This window comes from Eptatretus burgeri, unplaced genomic scaffold (genome assembly GCF_056783735.1).
Source record: "Eptatretus burgeri isolate ZD-2024b unplaced genomic scaffold, Ebu_testis_v1 Ebu_testis_scaffold_3164, whole genome shotgun sequence".
NCBI classification, from domain to species: domain Eukaryota; kingdom Metazoa; phylum Chordata; class Myxini; order Myxiniformes; family Myxinidae; genus Eptatretus; species Eptatretus burgeri.
Genome location: NW_028225112.1, coordinates 100,993 through 119,548, shown reverse-complemented (window position 1 = coordinate 119,548; position 18,556 = coordinate 100,993). Strand labels below are relative to the sequence as shown.

Here is an 18,556-nt window from a genome sequence, read left to right as displayed (position 1 = left end):
TGCCTATTGTCCTGCAGCCCATCCCAGCCTTGTGCAAGTCCACAATTTTGTCCCTGATGTCCTTAAACAGCTCTCTGGTCTTGCCCATTGTGGAGAGGTTGGAGTCTGATTGATTGAGTGTGGACAGCTGCCTTTTATGCAGATAACGAGTTCAAACAGGTGCAGTTAATACAGGTAATGAGTGGAGAATGGGAGGGCTTATTAAAGACAAAACTAACAGGTCTGTGAGAGCCGGAATTCTTACTGGTTGGTCGGTGATCAAATACTTATTTCATGCAATAAAATGCAAATTAATTATTTAAAAATCATACAATGTGATTTTCAGGATTTTTGTTTTCGATTCCGTCTTTCACAGTTGAAGTGTATCTATGATAAAAATTACAGACCTCTACGTGCTTTGTCAGTGGGAAAACCTGCAAAATTGGCAGTGTATCAAATCACTTTTAAAAATTCTCTGATCCAGATTCGATCTTCACCAAAATCGAATCAATTGTTCCTTGCTACATACCCAATCTACCCACCAACATTCATTCGAATCTGTCAACAACTTTTTGAGATATCCTGTTATACATGATTTTTTTCCTGATCTCTCAATGGTGAGGAATCACTTTAAAAAAATAATCGGATCCAGATCCGGATTCGATATTTACCAAAATCCAATCAATTGTTCGATGCTACATACCCCACCTACCCAACAACATTCATCCGAATCTGTCCCCAACTTTTTGAGATATCCTGTTATATATCGTTTTCGCCCGATCTCTCAATGGTGAGGAATCACTTTTAAAAATTCTCTGATCCAGATTCGATCTTCACCAAAATCGAATCAATTGTTCCTTGCTGCATACCCAACCTACCCACTAACATTCATCCGAATTTATCGACAACCTTTTTCAGATATACTGTTATATATATGGTTTTAGCCCGATCTCTCAATCGTGAGGAATCACTTTTAAAAATTCTCTGATCCAGATTCGATCTTCACCAACATCGAATTAATTGTTCCTTTCTACATACCCAACCTACCCACTAAGATTCATTCAAATCTGTCAACAACTTTTTGATATCCTGTTATACATCATTTTTTCCTGATCTCTCAATGGTGAGGAATCACTTAAAAAAATTATCGGATCCAGATCCGGATTCGATCTCACCAAAATCGAAGAAATTGTTCTTTGCAACATACCCAACCTACCCACCAATATTCATCCGAATCTGTCCTCAACTTTTTGAGATATCCTGTTATATATATCATTTTAGCCCGATCTCTCAATGGTGAGGAATCACTTTAAAAAATTATCGGATCCAGATCCGGATTCGATCTTCACCAAAATCGAATCAATTGTTCCTTGCTGCATACCCAACCTACCCACCAACATTCATCCGAATATTTCCCCAACTTTTTGAGATATCCTGTTATATATATTGTTTTAGCCCGATCTCTCAATGGTGAGGTATCACTTAAAAAACTTCTCGGGTCCAGATCCGGATTCGATCTTCACCAAAATCGAATCAATTGTTCCTTGCTACATACCGAACCTACCCACCCACATTCATCCTAATCTGTCGACAACTTTTTGAGATATCCTGTAATATCTATATCGTTTTATCCCAATTTCTCAATGGTGAGGCATCACTTAAAAAATTCTCGGATCCAGATCCGGATTCGATATTTACCAAAATCGAATCAATTGTTCCTTGCTACATACCCAACCTACCCACCAAGATTCATCCGAATCTGTCGAAAACTTTTGAGATATCCTGTTATATATCATTTTTTCCCGATCTCTCAATGGTGAGGAATCACTTAAAAAACTTCTCGGATACAGTTCCGGATTCGATCTTCACCAAAATCGAAGAAATTGTTCCTTGCTGCATACCCAACCTCCCATCAACATTCATCCGAATCTGTCCCCAACTTTTTGAGATATCATGTTATATATATATATATATATATATATATATATATATATATATATATATATATATATATATATATATATATATATATATATATATATATATATATATATATATATTGTTTTAGCCCGATCTATCAATGGCGAGGAATCACTTAAAAAAATTATCGGATTGAGATTCGGATTCGATCTTCACCAAAATCGAATCAATTGTTCCTTGCTGCATACCCAACCTACCCACCAACATTCATTCGAATCTGTCAACAACTTTTTGAGATATACTGTTATACATCATTTTTTCCTGATCTTTCAATGGTGAGGAATCACTTTAAAAAAATCTTGGATCCAGATCCGGATTCGATCTTCACCAAAATCGAATCAATTGTTCCTTGCTGCATACCCAACCTCCCCACCAACATTCATCCGAATCTGTCCACAACTTTTTGAGATATTCTGTTATATATATTGTTTTAGCCCGATCTCTCAATGGTGAGGAATCACTTAAAAAACTTCTCGGATTCAGATCCAGATTCGATCTTCACCAAAATCGAATCAATTGTTCCTTGCTACATACCCAACCTACCCATCAACATTCATCCTAATCTGTCGACAACTTTTTGAGATATCCTGTTATATCTATATCGTTTTATCCCAATTTCTCAATGGTGAGGAATCACTGAAAAAGTTCTCGGATCCAGATCCGGATTCGATATTTACCAAAATCGAATCAATTGTTCCTTGCTACATACCCAACCTACCCACCAAGATTCATCCGAATCTGTCGAAAACTTTTGAGATATCCTGTTATTTATCGTTTTTGCCCGATCTCTCAATGGTGAGGAATCACGTTTAAAATTGTCAGATCCAGATCCTGATTCGATCTTCACCAAAATCGAAGAAATTGTTCTTTGCTACATACCCAACCTACCCACCAAGATTCATTCGAATCTGTCAACAACTTTTTGAGATATCCTGTTCTATATATTGTTTTAGCCCGATCTCTCAATGGTGAGGAATCACTTAAAAAACTTCTCGGATCCAGATCCGGATTCGATCTTCACCAAAATCGAATCAATTGTTGCTTGCTACATACCCAACCTACCCACCAACATTTATCCGAATCTGTCGAAAAATTTTGAGATATCCTGTTATATATCGTTTTTTCCCGATCTCTCAATGGTGAGGAATCACGTTTGAAATCGTCGGATCCAGATCCTGATTCGATCTTCACCAAAATCGAATCAATTGTTCCTTGCTACATACCCAACCTACCCACCAAGATTCATCCGAATCTGTCAACAACTTTTGAGATATACTGTTATATATATATATATATCGTTTTATCCCAATTTCTCAATTTTGAGGAATCACTTTTAATAATTCTTGGATCCAGATCCCGATTTGATCTTCACCAAAATCGAATCAATTGTTCATTGCTACATACCCCACCTACCCACCAACATTCATCTTAATCTGTTAACAACTTTTTGAGATATACTGTTATATATACATATATATATATATATATATATATATATATATATATATATATATACATATATATATATATATATATATATTTATACAGATATATATATAGATATAAATATATATATATATATAGCGTTTCAGCACGATCTCTCAATATTGAAAAATCACTTTAAAAATTTTAGAATCCAGATCCGGATCTTCATCAAAATCTAACTGTTTCGGCGGTGTCACATCACCAAGATCTGCGCCAAATTTCGTCCGAATCCAAGCACAACCTTTTGAGATATTTTGTTCACAAACAGACAAACAAATAAGAAAGATGCCGTGCGAGGCACGATCCTTGTGAAATCCATCAAACTCATTTGACTTTCAAAATAATTGATGGTTGAAGTCAACGACCAAAAGTGCAAATGCTCTTCAAACTTCAAGTCAATTGGATGAAAATTGCCAATTTTAGAAATTTGGTCTATGTTGACTTTTCGACCGATGTTGACCTTTTGGCCTATGTTGACTTTTCGGCCGATGTTAACCTCAAATATATTTTTTTCATTTAATTCAGTGACCGATGTGGAAGTGTGAACTGAATTCTTCGACGCCTGAAATGCAAATCCTCTTCAAATTTCCAGTCAATGGGAGGAAAATTGAGGCATTTAGAAATTCCACAGGAGTTGTTGACTTTTTGGTCCATGTTGACCTCAAAAATGATTGGTTGGTCGAATTCAGTGACCTCAAACATAAATCCTCTTAAAATTTCAAGTCAGATGAAAATTGAAGATTTTAGAAATATCACCTAAGTTGTTGATCTTTTGGTCAATGATGACCTCAAAAACAATCGGTGGTTGAATTCATCGACCAAATATGCAACTCAGATTCAAATGTTTGGGTCAATAGAATGAAAATTGAGGATTTTAGAAAAGTTGTTGATCTTTGGTGTGTTCTTGTGTATAAAGTTCTGTAATAAGTAACACGATCCCGACAAACTCCTTAAAGGTAAAGAAAGTCATTTTTAATTTTCCATCCGTGGCTCAAAACTGCACCAGTTGGCAGCAAATGCAACTTCCCTAAATTTTCCAGGTGGGAGTCAGCCGCGTCATATCCCATGATCGGTCAAAATTCGTGTGACGTCACAGTCAATGTTGCGATTAAACACACCTGCCTCCACGAAATGGAGTGAAACGTTCACTGAACAGTGAACTTGGAACATACCTGTAAATAATGATTGGATTACATATATCGGAATTCCCAGTTCTTGAAATGTGACTGTTGTTCCATCGTAGGGCGTGCGGTCGTAATCATATTAAACCGGATGGAAGTTCCGTACCTCGAGATAACACTGCATGACGGAGGTGAGCTCCTCCAGGTCACGAACTTCATCGTAGACACGGGGGTGTCCACCTGGCTTGAGATAGTCACCGAAGAACAAGGCACGGACGTCCTCGTCCGTGACCTTACCAATGGGAGTGAGATGTCCGAGAACCTGAGGTCACAGCAAGTTAAAAGAATCTTGTAAAACTCCAACTGCACTTCATCATTGGTGGTATTTATCGGGTGTCCATCAACGTCGTCGAACCTTGTGCACACTTTGGTCGAGGTATCCAGTGGTCGTTTCACAGACGATGTTGAAGAAAGCCTGCTGGTCCTCACGGTCAACGAGGCGGTCGTAGAAAACCCGGTACACCTCATGGATCCATAGGCGAATCAGTTTGTCACCATCCTGGGGGTAAAAACAAGATGCTTGGGGTTTGATTCGGGCTCAACATCCGTTCCGAAGCTTGGTCGGTCAGAGAGACGTTCAACATCCACAACTAGCGGTTCCATCCCTCGAGGAGGACGGTGAGGCAAAGCCGTTTCCTTCCCAACAGGATGTGAACCTGTAATCTCCGGATTATAAAACAGAAGCTCAGCCAATTCGACAAACCCAGAACCCTGCAGGCTTGTGGCAAGGATCTGATTGGACAAGCAAAGACCAAAAATGAGGCCACATCCTCTTCAATCTCGTTCTTCCTTCAATCCAGCTGTTCACCACCATCTCAGATCGTCCACAACCTAAAACCATGATCTTTTCTCGCCCCGTTAACCTCCACCCCTCCCCAATCCAATCTCCTTCCAAATTTTCCAGTTTTTCCTTCCTGAGAGTTTGGCTTCTGTATCCATCTTGTCCACCACACACTTCCCCCCTCTCCTCCGCACTTCCCTTATTTGGCCAGGTCTCCCTAGATTTTATCCTTCACCCCCGCTGGTAGTGTTTGTTCTGCTGGTCCTTCTGTTCTGCTGCGTCCTCATCCGTCCACTGTGCCAGCTCTTCGACGAGCCTTGACTCCGTCTCCAATTTTTTTATTTTTTTTTAAACAACTTCGCCGCAATCAGGAACCACTTGTTGAGCTCCATCGGGTGGACAACAATGGGTTACATGTTGAGCATCGTTCAAGGGGTCATGCACATGGAGCCTCAACCGAGTGGACCCTGATTCGGGTCCAAAGCCTGCGCACACGTGATATCATCCTCCTTGGGTGGACACGGAGCACACGAGGCGTTCCTCAAGGTCACCTGTAAGTGCGAGGCCGGGCAGAGCAACACCCCGTGGACGACGCGTGCGAAGTCTCTCAAATTGAAGATGTAGTGGGACTTTGACGGTGTCGGGAGAAAGGTTTCCATCGTTGCCTTGTAAACGGCCAACGTGGCCTGGATCATCATTTTTCCAAACCTGGACAAATGCATTGTCAATCAAACTATTCATTATTTACACCGACTTGTCAGGAAAACCCATCGGGTCTCATTTCCTCCCATCCCCTGACTGCTCATACCTCCTCACCTCCACATCACCCCCCAAGTTTTCCCTCTTATTATCTTCCTTCTGATCTCAATATCAATTTTATCCATTTACACATTCTTCCCAACGTACGTAACTACGTCGCCACTCCGTCGAACAACGAAGGGTCGGAGCACAAAGTGCAAGCCGTCCCTCCTCGACATCTGATCCATGATATTCATGAAAAACAAATTGTGAAAACGTGCAAGTAAATAAATAAATAAATAAACCAACCAACCAAGAAACTGCACCTTAAAAAGGAACCGCCAAAACCTTTGCTGAAGTGCCGGTCAGCGATGCTGCCAAAGATCTTGGTCATCGTGTCGTCGTCAAACGAGTCGATGGAGATAATGTTGAGGTGGCGGACAAAGCGTCCTGCAGGTGCAAACATTAAAAAAAACTTCCTGATTCAGACGATACATTTGCCCAAAGTTCTGCAGATTTCCACTAAGACGCATCCAGGACGGGCCGGTCCACGCAAAACGCCATCCTCTCGCGTACCCGTGATGTTGCTGCGGCCTCCTCCAGGAGGTCCCATTGCCGACACGAGGACGACGTCCTCGATATCGAGGCGTGATGTGTCTTTTAGGTCGTACCAGTGACCGTGGTCCACCCACTGGCGGAGCAGCTCAATGGGTGGCTGGGCTCCATACACCTCTTTGGCTGGCATATTCAAGTCATCTGACACACGACAATCCCGGTATCCATGGTGAATGCAGTATTTAACAAAACAAGGACAAATGTGTCCAAGAGCCGCGTCCTAAAGGTTTTGTCTTCACCAGAAGAAGAACAAGAACAAGGAAGAAAAAAAACAAACAAAAAAACCCCCAAAAAACAACAACAACTTCCGATATTTCGTCACGTGCCTTGATTAAGCCAATAGCGAGACCCGTCATAGTGTATTTACGTATTTACGAAATAAATAATGTATTTACGAAATTACAATGCATTAAATGGAATAATCTTTAAATAGTAACGTGAACTTTTTGAAACTTTAAAGCAAATGTCCGAATATATTTAAAAGTTCATGATAGACGCTCTCAAAAGGCACCGTCAATGTGAGGATGTGCACAAGTGTTTAATATTTAATGAGATCCGGATCCTGTATATAAAAGAGCCGAGTCATAAAGGTTTTGTCTTCACCAGAAGAAGAAGAACAACGCCGAGCTCTCTTAGAGCCACCACGTTCGCGACGCGAGACGCGGCTGAAAAATGAAACCATTATTCGCGTTATTATAATATTATAAGGGGTTCGTTATAGTTAGTCAGTCATTGAGTTGTGTGTGATGTCCGTGTTTCGATTGATTAGAAACCCACCGACGAACAGGACAGCCTTGCGGCCCGTCGGTGGCCCGTACACATCCTTGCGCCGCCTGTCCAGGCGCGACACCACGACATCCTGCGTCTGCGCGGCTGATGTGCGAGCTGAGAAGTTGAGGGTGCTCGCGGCGTAGCGATCTCGGGGAAGACGCAGGAGAAGGCTGTTCACGAGCGCTGACTTGCCTGTGCCGGTGGGGCCGACGAACAGGAGGGGCACGGAGCTCGAGATGAGCGAGTTCAGGAAGAACGCTTGTCGCGCCGTCTCCAACGTCGGGACGATCACATCTGAAACCTGCCAACCGAGGCGCATGCTTCGGTTCACTGTTGGAGGATTCATGGGGAAGGAAACTTCGCTGGATTTCAAAATAGTGCTCTACCTTGGCACTTGCTGCAATCACAGCCTCCTCGTTGCCGATGGAGCTCGTCCAGTGGTTCCACCGGCCGTCGCCGCGTCTCATGAAGTAGTAATCGTACACCGTGCCTGCGGACGTGACGTGACAAAAAGGTGAAATTGTTTCTCTTACCTTTTCGATCAGGACAATTTAGGTGAGACCATTAAAAAAATAAAAATTCCCCAAAAATGATATTCCACACTAAACATGCTTCTAATTCTAAAAACAGGCAAAACAAAATTAACGGCAGGGTTGAAGGACAAAATAATGGGAGTAGGGGATAAATAGGGGACAGGAAAGGATGCATGGAGTGCACAAGACTCTCATGAAGGAAAAACAGGAAACTTCGAAGTAGATGGGGGAGGGTTTACTAACAGAGGTAGAAAAGATCAAGGTTTTGGATTGGGGACGATCTGAGATGGTGATGAACAGCTGCCATCTTGAAGACCTGGAGAGAGGAACGAGGTTGAGGAGGATGTGGAAGTTTGCTCCACAGGCGGGGGAAAAAAAACAGAAAACGAATGAGTGGAGGTGATCGGTGAGCCGGGATTGAGGTAGTTTTTATGAGAGGATGGTGGACCGTGTGCACCATGTAGAAACCTGGAGGAGAAAAAACACAGTTAGAACAGAGGGTACAAGACCAGAAAGGAGGCGGAAGAAGACGGAGAAACCACTGACATGTCTTGTGATGGTGAAGCGACGGGTTCATCGACTCAACTTCATCGCAGTAGATTCTAATGACCGAGAAGGCCTTGGTTTCCACGGCGTCAAGGTGAGCAAGGTGTGAGGCAGGAGCACCAGCTCAAAGGAGGAGAGCAGTACTCCATCAAGCTGTGGATGAAGGCCTTGTCGGTGGATAAATAAAACCTAATTATTTTGAGAATGCACAAGTACAATTAAGTCTTGTACTAATTGAGGAGCACACGGACTGGGTGAACGACATGCACAACCTGGACTGGGTGCATGGCATTGACTACCTGGATTGGGTGCATGGCATTGACTACCTGGACTGGGTGCATGGCATTAACTACTTGGACCGGGTGCATGGCATTGACTACCTGGACAGGGTGCATGGCATTGACTACCTGGATTGGGTGCATGGCATTGACTACCTGGACTGGGTGCATGGCATTAACTACTTGGACCGGGTGCATGGCATTGACTACCTGGACAGGGTGCATGGCATTGACTACCTGGACCGGGTGCATGGCATTGACTACCTGGACCGGGTGCATGGCATTGACTACCTGGACCGGGTGCATGGCATTGACTACCTGGACCGGGTGCATGGCATTGACTACCTGGACCGGGTGCATGGCATTGACTACCTCGAACGGGTGCATGGCATTGACTACCAAGACCCGGTGCATGGCATTGACTACCTGGACCGGGTGCATGGCATTGACTACCTGGACCAGGTGCATGGCATTGACTACCTGGACTGGGTGTATGGCATTGACTACCTGGACTGGGTGTATGGCATTGACTACCTGGACCGGGTGCATAGCATTGACTACCTGGACCGGGTGCATGGCATTGACAACCTGGACCGGGTGCATAGCATTGACTACCTGGACTGGGTGCATGGCATTGACTACCTGGACAGGGTGCATGGCATTGACTACCTGGACCGGGTGCATGGCATTGACTACCTGGACCGGGTGAATGGCATTGACTACCTCGAACGGGTGCATGGCATTGACTACCTGGACCGGGTGCATGGCATTGACTACCTCGAACGGGTGCATGGCATTGACTACCTGGACCGGGTGCATGGCATTGACTACCTGGACCGGGTTCATCACATCGACTGCATGGAATGGGACGAATGAAGAATAAGTACGATCACAATTGAGGTGTAATCGTGCAAATAAACGACTCGTGCACTCTTCATAAAATCTGGAGCATGTTCGAGATTTCCGGAACTCTGTAGCGCATGTGACGTATCTCTTGATATGAGTTGTGGTCAACCGTCGTGGATCGTTAACCGGGGATGTTGAGTTTTGCAAAGACACCATGAGGACCGGATCGTTCAACATCGTTACAATGATGGTTGGGATGATTCGACATGGAATCAGCATCTTGAACACCCACAACTCTTCGCTCCGTAGTTCCTGTTGAGCCGTCTGTGCTTGAGCAAAGAAACAATGGGTACCAATCACCAAGAGTGGACCATGGTGCAACACCGGGAGGTTGTTGTTTTTTTAAATTTAATTATCCTTTCTGGTTTTTTTTGTCAAGGCTTGTGGTTCCATGTACAAGGTATTCAAAAACAAAACGATACTCGTTTCATGGAAACAACAACAGCCGGAACCGAAGAAACCCGTCAAACGTCACGTTTCGGGTCGTGGAGCCATCAAACGTAAAAGGTACGAGATTCACACTGTGACGGCCATCTTTACCGCTTTCAGGAAAGGTGTTGCCCTTTGAGATGTTCACGCTACTTGGCCTGGGGTTGTTGTTGTCCTGGTTGAGCAGCAGACTGCGGTAGAACACATCGAACCTTTTGCGACTCTCAGCGGTGATGGTGGCTCCGACACTCCAAACGAGGCTGAACAGGAACGCGCCCTGCAACCACATGGCTACCTGCTGCACCGGTAAGGCCGGCCGTCCGTCCGACCCGGCCGTCGCTATTTCACCTGCACACACGCGCACACAGGTAAACTCACACACGGTCACGTGAACGACAGCGGAGGCGGCTTGCGGACCATTGGGGGTCGAAGTCAAAACTTCCGGAGGAGAACAGCCAAGCTCTGCCTCCTCGACCAATGTTACACCACTGAGCAGGTAACCAAACAGTGACTCAAATAAACCAAGCAATTTAGAGGGCAGACTAAAACAGGTGGACAACACCTGAGCACAAAAAATAAATGTGTTCATTACAACAACAAAAATATCTCAAATAACAACCCAGAAACACATTGACCGTGAAAGCTTTAAAGGTCTCAAGGCCTCAGGTGAGACCTTACACAGTCAAATCAAATAAATAAACCAATGGGTACCCCTTTTTCCTCTGTTTTCACCCCCTTAATAATAATGTCTCTTATGATGATCCCCCTTCCAAAGAGATGGCTATTGGGGTAAGTTGAACCTCAAATCTTGTACCAATCGATGAAACGGTCTTGCATCCAGCTTGGCCTCAACACCCGAGCTGAGAAATGTTCACAGAACAGGACAGCACTCCATGCACAGGTACATTCGTCTTCCTTTCCTTTCTCCTCAACTAAAAAATTTGGCAAATAAGACGACTAATTGGTCCATCAGCGAAGCGACGGATGGGCTCTGCGAGTGAATCAATTACTCGCAATAAGAATGAATCAAAAAGGTATTTATACAAAAACACAACTCGTAATAATAATAATAATAATAATAATAATAACAGTAAAACACTTAAAATAAAATTAAATGGTAAAGACAGATGTGGACACAAAATAATTCAACACATGCACGGACGGACGCACGCACACACGAAGGTGGATACTTCGAGACCCGATGAAGGTGGATGATTCTCACCGAGCTGGGAGGTGAACAGACGCATGTGTGAGTGTACCAGGTGGATTGAGGACGTCACCACCAGTGACCGACACTCCGTGAGGACAAACTTGAGACACGGATCCATGAGCCAGAAGAATAGGTCATCCACCTGTCACGCGTGAGACGGTGTACACACACGTACCGAGTCAGGAATAACGAGAAAGATCAATCAGGGATTGCAGATAATTTCCACAACTTGTTTTGTGTGGAGTATTTTGTTTGCCATTTGTTTACTGGTGTGTTACGTAATTAATAAGAGACATAATTACAACTGCCACTTTATAACTGCTGGCAGTGATGAGCGGGTAACAAGACATGTCCCGCTTTGATCGGACACCTGATCCCTTTGATCCGAATCCGTCCACAACTTCTTGAGATATCTTTCTCACAAACAAACAAACAAACAAACAGACGGATAGGGATGAAAACTTAACCGAAGGTGAACGGAGGTAATTACACGAGATGTTTGCATTGCCTCCCAAAAACGGAGGTAATTATACTCGATTTTTGCATCTATTGACGAAAGGAGAAGCGCCCGTTCGTGTGCGTGTGTTTTCACCGAGGCGGCCACGAGCTCAAGAGAAACGAGTGTTGAGAGAATTTTCATATCAAGTACCAACTCGAGATGTTCTGACGCCAAAGTGCTGGGCAGAGTATCGACGTAGGATTCCTTGAGCGGTCTCCAGCCCAGCTGATGAGGTTCCATGTAGATCATTCCACATCTGCAAAATGGCTGAGAATACTTACACCGAAACGAAACTGCAACGGTGTCTTGAACATCAGTTCGTAACTAAAAGAGAAAAACATCTGCGAAGGAAGGATAAAGTACCGGACGAGGGGGCCACACTGGAGATGGGCCAACGCAGCCGTACCTGCTAACGGTCGCTGGAGAGGCTTGCTCGAGGTCGGCTGGCTCGAAGATCAAGCTCATCGTGCTGCTCATCTGAATGATCTCGCCACTCATCAGGCATAGCTACAAAGAAAACAAGCAGCGGAAGAGGAGGACGCGACGGCTAAGGACAATGAGTACCAAAACCATTCATTCGCACACGACTTGCGTCCGACGTTCTTCGTGTACTGTCCGTATAAATGGTTCTCAAGACTAAAAGGGCAGACGATTGATTGTTTAAAAATGGCACAGCAAGGAAAGCCGGAAGAATTGCAAGCCAACATCTCTGTTCCTGGGTCTGAATCCCGACCGAAGCTGCTTCAACTTCGCTTCCATTTTGGGAGGCAATGCATTGTGGAGCACAAGATCATTTACGTGGGGCTAAGAGAGCCTTTTTGCACAACGAGATGTTCACAACAGGAGTCACTGGAGAGTGGGACGACAAATGCTGAGCGAGAGTCTCAAAATTATCCAGAAGAAATGATCAGAGTGTGCGGAAAGAAGGGAAAAGGAAGAATCTGCATCAAGAGAGCAGGATAACACTTGGAATGGGTATGGTGGATGAGGAAACAGCTGAACAGCCGTCATGGGCTGTGAAAACGTTCAGACAATTTTCACGACTACTTCATGTAGTCTGACACCCCCAGCTCGATCTCCAACCTCTCTGTTGGTGGCTTCTATGGCCACCTCCTCTCATGCATCACCGACTTCTTCAACTTTCGCATTCAGCCTGCAGCTTTCAACGGGATCCTCTCGCCAGCTGCCGACTAGGCATCCTCCGTCGTACATAGTCCTTCTTGGCACACCTGAAATCCTTCCTATCCACCGACAAGGCCTTCATCCGCAGCTTGATGGAGAACTGCTCTCCCCTCTGACCTGGCTCTCCTGCCTCACATCTTGCTCGGCTTGACAACTGAGAAACCAAGGCCTTCAATATTAATTGAATCTCCCGTGATGAAGCTGAGTCTCTGGACCTATCGCTTCGCCATCACAGTCACGTCGGTGGTTTCACTATCTTCTACGTATGGTCTTCCATGCTTTCTCCCCCCGCCCCCCAGGTTTCTGCAGGGACTACGCACACAAAAAAAAAACCTTCTCGCTCAATCACCCACACGGACTAAAGACTGGGATAGAGGCCACAACACCGAGAGAACTCCGTCCCCACGCGATGCTTGCGCCGGGTGGTGATGCGTCGACGAGAGAGATGACAGGTTCAAGTCCTTGAGACTGCCAGTCTCGGCACGGCTCGAACCCGACACAGGGCCGGAGGGTTTTGCACGGTTTTCAGGATCCATGTTTTTATTGTGTTCCTCCAGTTACCCCCTTCAGCCCTTCCTTCAACACCATCATGCACATTCCTTATCCCATCATCCAAATGCCAAACAAAACTACCTTCTTGTTGTCATCCAAAACAGTGTTGAGGTTTTCAATCCAGACGGCATCCACAGGCCCATCGAAGATGATCCAACGGCGAAACCGACCCGTGGAAGCCGCCTGCTCTCGGAAGGTGTTCGAGAGGACGCCGTTCTTCCATTCATAACTGACCGGATCAAAGCAGCCGTACAGTTGGCCCAAGGTGATGGCCTTGGGGTTGATGATACGATACTCAACGGCGAGTTCATCCATCGTTTGTGCTGCACCGTCCGGGGGGTGGAAGAGAAAACAGACGGTGGCAACATTTCAAGGAGTCCACATTTAAAGGTGATCTCCACGTGGGATGACACTATGGTACCCAAAACCGGCACCGATGGGTCCACACGAGCCTTGGACAACACCGCTTCAAACTTTATGCCTTCGGAAGAAATTATAAAGCGCACAAGCACATCCACACTATCTGTGCAGTACATCTATATTTATATGCATATGGCAGTCAATGCACATCGGAGTACCTGTCGGAAAAGAAAACAGAAGCACACCCAACCGATGAATTGAACTGATCTCCACTCTCCGAGTTCGTCCGACCAGGAGCGAGTCGGGTCAGCCTCAGGTGACGTTTCACTTCCGACCCACAAGCTTTATCAAGCCAAAGGAGAACGAGCGAGCACACCGATCCGCTTTCTATGCACCACCATCGCCCCCACTTCTGATCGCGTGCGGAAGCACAAAACCCTTATTTTTGTGTTTCAACAAGGAAGGTCGTGCCGTCGCCATTGGGTGACTGTTCGTTCCGTTCCAGCACTGTGATGATGTGCTCGAGTAGTAAAGCCAGTATTCATGTTTGCCCTGTCATGTGCATGCTCGAATGGTTGGGTGGTGAACGGGTGAGCTTTCCTTGTCCGTCAGCTTGGTTTTAACCCGTCCCCTTGTTGATGTCTGTTCATGCGTTGTACTAGGTTCGGAGATCAATTGTTTCACCGGTTAAACCATGTCCCTCTTCTTTTGTTCATGTTCGGTCCATTGGATCAAATTTTCATTGGTCTTCACAGCCTTGTAGCATCCCCGCCTGCTCAACTGCTTGAGGATTAGCTTGCCCTTCTTGCCGAGACAAATGGTGTGCTTTGGGGCAAGGGCGGGGGATTAAATGTTCGTCATTATTTTTTGCCAAATGACACTGCTGTTATTATTGTTGTCAATATTATCAGTATTAATCAATACATGCTTTGCTACAATGTTATCGTAGTTGTGGATCCCAGTAGAAGTGGTCCAATTTGTGCCGCTTTGTATACGGTGCCGTGCAATGTCTGACTGTTCTGCCGTACCTCTCGGCATGACCCTTTTGGGCTCATCCAACGTGAATTTCGATTCGTCACAGTTTCCCCGACATATTCCTCACCACGGTCATTGTGGATGACCGGTAGGGGAGTATGGGTTTGCCGTCCGTCCGTCTGTCCATCCCACCTGTGTTTTTTTTTCAGACTTTTTCCCCCATAACCCTTGAACGTATTCAACTTAAACTTGGTACGTGACAATATTATGATAAGTTACAGAACAAGTTCGAGTTTCAGTGCTTTTCGTACATTTTTCAGTGATGCCCTTTTTGGATTTGTATCACATCGGTACGGGGCACGTACTGCAAATCGATTTGTGCTCTTGTTCCTCTTTACTTCCAATTGTGTACAGTACCCCCCTTCCAGGGGCGCTTGGATCCCACTCTTCTCCAGGGGCTCCAAAGGTTGGTGTTGCACCACAATATCATGCGGTCCTTCATCATGTCGACCCAGGATATTTTCTACCCCCAATAGCCCCACATCGTTCATGAAGCCCTCTTACTTGCAGGTTACTGTATTTCCTTCCCTGTTCGTTCCCTCCGCTCTCTCCTTTTCCTGTTCGTTCACTCCCTTATCGCACGTCTCCATCTGTTGTACCCGCTGCAACCGCGTCTGTACATCGTCTCTTTTGCCCTTCCTCACCTCGCTCGTGGCTGTGAACCACTAACAAGCACACTGCACTTCCTTTGCGGTTTTAAGACGACACAAGACCATGCATGGGGGGGGGGGGGTTGGTGGGATATGTCAAACAGGAGATTCATACCGGCAGAAAGATCTCCCAATGTAGCAGCCAGCGCTTTGTATGCACACGTCTTGCCTCCCATTGGGTCTCCAACGATCATGAAACCATGGCGCACGAGCATCATCTCGTAGATCTGCACGGGCACTCTCGTGTCACGCGAAAGCATTTTCGGTGGATCGTGGTAAATCATCAAGATTGTCGTGAATAAGCAAAGTCATCAATATGCGTGAACACAGTGGGATAGAGGACACAGCGAAGGGACACTTGGAGGAAGAATGGACGACGGGAAGAAACATTGCGATGACCTCTGACCACCACCTCTGACCTGAATGACCTTCTCAATAAACCAAGGAACTGGCTGCAGCTTCATTTTCTTGATATTCTCCCGCAGAGTGCGCAGGAAGAGTTCATAGTCCGGCTTGGGAAGAACGACACCAGGAAAGAGATCGGAGATGATTCCCTGCGTGGAGACAATGTGCAGCCATATTTGCTCCATCCACAGCTCTTCTTGCTGGGAGGGGCACAATAAGGTGATAGGATAGAAAACCCCAGAACAGCAGAGATAACAGAAACAGGTGCAGGTGGATCTCGGGATCTGAAGGTACGCTCCGCTCCGCAGCCAACATCTGAAGGGGGAGAACATTCATGACCCTGTCCCACACAGGCAGACAGTGACAGGTTCAGACAAGACTCTGTAAGAGGTCCACCCTTGGGGTGCCATAAACCGGTCACCCAGTGGTGAGTGTCGATATAATATTAGCTCTTCGTGGGTTCATCGGTTCCTCTTTTTGTGGCCAGTACTGCATCCATAATCTGATACAAAACAAAAACATTTGGCTAATTAAATAAAACGAGGTGACAAAATCTTTCGAGGACCGGTTGCAGTTTCGCTCGTTTTGATTCCCTGTATAATCGGAGCATCCATCGTCCCGTTCCCATGAGGTACGTGAAGGTACCTGAAAGAGCGGAACGTCTTGCGCGAGAAACTTTGCCAGGTTCACATCCATGATGGCACGAAGGAGCAAAACGCTCTCATCCTCCTGCGGAAAGCGCAGCTTCAGGTTCCCGGCAGCAGTCAGCACGGACTTGACGGCGCGCATCCCGTAGTCGTAGTGATGCTGCGATGAGAGCTGCTCGGAACACAGCCGGTACGTTGCCACGATCTTTTGGGCGAGGCTACCAGGAGGCATCACCACAATCACACTGATCAGTGGAAATCGATAAATGTCCTCGAATACGAAGCGGTACAATCACAGGTAAAGCACAGGTGGTACTTCAATGTGCCTCAAGCTCAATTCAATAATGACACACTCAGTCGATCAGGTCACTGTACCTTCTCGAGTCGATGAAGCCCATCGAGTAGAGGGATATTTCTCCAATGAGACCATAATCTGGCACCATCATGGCCACCGTTCGGAAGAGAACCTGAAAAAGAAGGAAGCGCAGTCGATCCTTCCTTCCGCGAACATAAAACTGCTTGTTCTGTTTGAAGACCATAATTTTTTTTTTATAAATATTTCTCATTTTGAGTCAATCGTGGTGGAACACGTGCTCGTGCAGGATGAACATTTTGATGACTATGGCAGACAAACACAACTCGTCCATCTACAGTAGATGCCAGGCTTCAAGAACCGACCGTTAGTTTTTGGTAGTTGTGGAGCCCAGTGTAGGAGGTCCAATTCGTGCTGGTTTGTATGTGGTGCCGTGCAATGTCTGACTGTTCTTCTGGACATATCTACATTACCCTTCTGAACATCCAGGTGAATTTAGATTCCTCCAAGTTTTGTTGAAGCCGGAAAAAAACTTTGTGATGCGCTAACTGAGATACACAGATAGACAGTCATCTGCACTGTCATCCGAACTTAATCTCCACTTAAGTACGTATCAGAGACGAAAAAAATTAAACAAATCAATCCGTCCATGCGGTCAGCATCTGCGCAAGTGCTGACCTTGAGGTTGTCCGGGAGCTCGGCTCGACCGGCGTATCCAGGGTTCATCGTGATGAAGACCGCACACGTCCGATCGAGCAGCAGTTCCGTCCCCTCGAAGACGAAGCATCTCAGGTTGCGCGCGATCGCCTGCTGGATGCTCAAGATCTGCTGCGCGATGACCGACAACACCTCGACCTGCAACGCCGTTGGAGAACCTTGTGACCCCCACCGACTTCACTCTCTGCAGGACGGATTGAAATTGGCCGGACGGACCGATGTTGGCGTTTCTCACTCACGTACCTCAATGCGGTTGAACTCATCGAAGCAGGCCCAGGCACCAGCTTGTGCGAGGCCTTTGAAGAATTTCCCCATTGCTTTGTAGTCGAGACCATCGGAGCAATTGAAAACGACGCACTGCGAAACAATTAAGTTTGTGATGTGCGATGGGGGGTGGGGGGGTTACAAACACATGGTGATGACAAACTGTGTGGATGTGGATGTTTGTGTGGATGATTGTGTGGATGTGGATGATTGTGTGGATGTGGATGATTGTGTGGATGGTTGTGTGGATGATTGTGTGGATGTGGATGATTGTGTGGATGATTGTGTGGATGGTTGTGTGGATGATTGTGTGGATGTGGATGATTGTGTGGATGTGGATGATTGTGTGGATGATTGTGTGGATGATTGTGTGGATGTGGATGATTGTGTGGATGTGGATGATTGTGTGGATGTGGATGATTGTGTGGATGTGGATGGTTGTGTGGATGTGGATGATTGTGTGGATGGTTGTGTGGATGTGGATGATTGTGTGGATGGTT

General features: G+C 45.7%; 1 protein-coding gene across 18 annotated transcripts in view; it reads right to left on the bottom strand.

The window, feature by feature from the left end:
- Positions 1 to 18,556, bottom strand: part of DNAH3 (dynein axonemal heavy chain 3) — a 126,982-nt gene that overhangs the window by 37,277 nt on the left and 71,149 nt on the right. For 14 of the 18 annotated variants that reach the window (XM_085868523.1, XM_085868513.1, XM_085868505.1 and 11 more), the window contains 18 exons: positions 18,036 to 18,149; positions 17,754 to 17,930; positions 17,138 to 17,229; positions 16,761 to 16,980; positions 16,130 to 16,315; positions 15,826 to 15,937; positions 13,747 to 13,988; positions 12,338 to 12,438; positions 12,082 to 12,187; positions 11,445 to 11,574; positions 10,334 to 10,570; positions 7,917 to 8,020; positions 7,537 to 7,831; positions 6,721 to 6,900; positions 6,471 to 6,594; positions 5,958 to 6,114; positions 4,981 to 5,124; positions 4,732 to 4,887 (listed from right to left, as the gene is read on the bottom strand). In XM_085868523.1, the coding sequence (XP_085724649.1) occupies positions 4,732 to 4,887; positions 4,981 to 5,124; positions 5,958 to 6,114; positions 6,471 to 6,594; positions 6,721 to 6,900; positions 7,537 to 7,831; positions 7,917 to 8,020; positions 10,334 to 10,570; positions 11,445 to 11,574; positions 12,082 to 12,187; positions 12,338 to 12,438; positions 13,747 to 13,988; positions 15,826 to 15,937; positions 16,130 to 16,315; positions 16,761 to 16,980; positions 17,138 to 17,229; positions 17,754 to 17,930; positions 18,036 to 18,149 (2,877 nt within the window). The remainder of the gene's footprint in view (positions 1 to 4,731; positions 4,888 to 4,980; positions 5,125 to 5,957; positions 6,115 to 6,470; positions 6,595 to 6,720; positions 6,901 to 7,536; positions 7,832 to 7,916; positions 8,021 to 10,333; positions 10,571 to 11,444; positions 11,575 to 12,081; positions 12,188 to 12,337; positions 12,439 to 13,746; positions 13,989 to 15,825; positions 15,938 to 16,129; positions 16,316 to 16,760; positions 16,981 to 17,137; positions 17,230 to 17,753; positions 17,931 to 18,035; positions 18,150 to 18,556) is intronic. The other 4 variants (XM_085868507.1, XM_085868512.1, XM_085868515.1 and 1 more) reach the window with 4 other exon arrangements.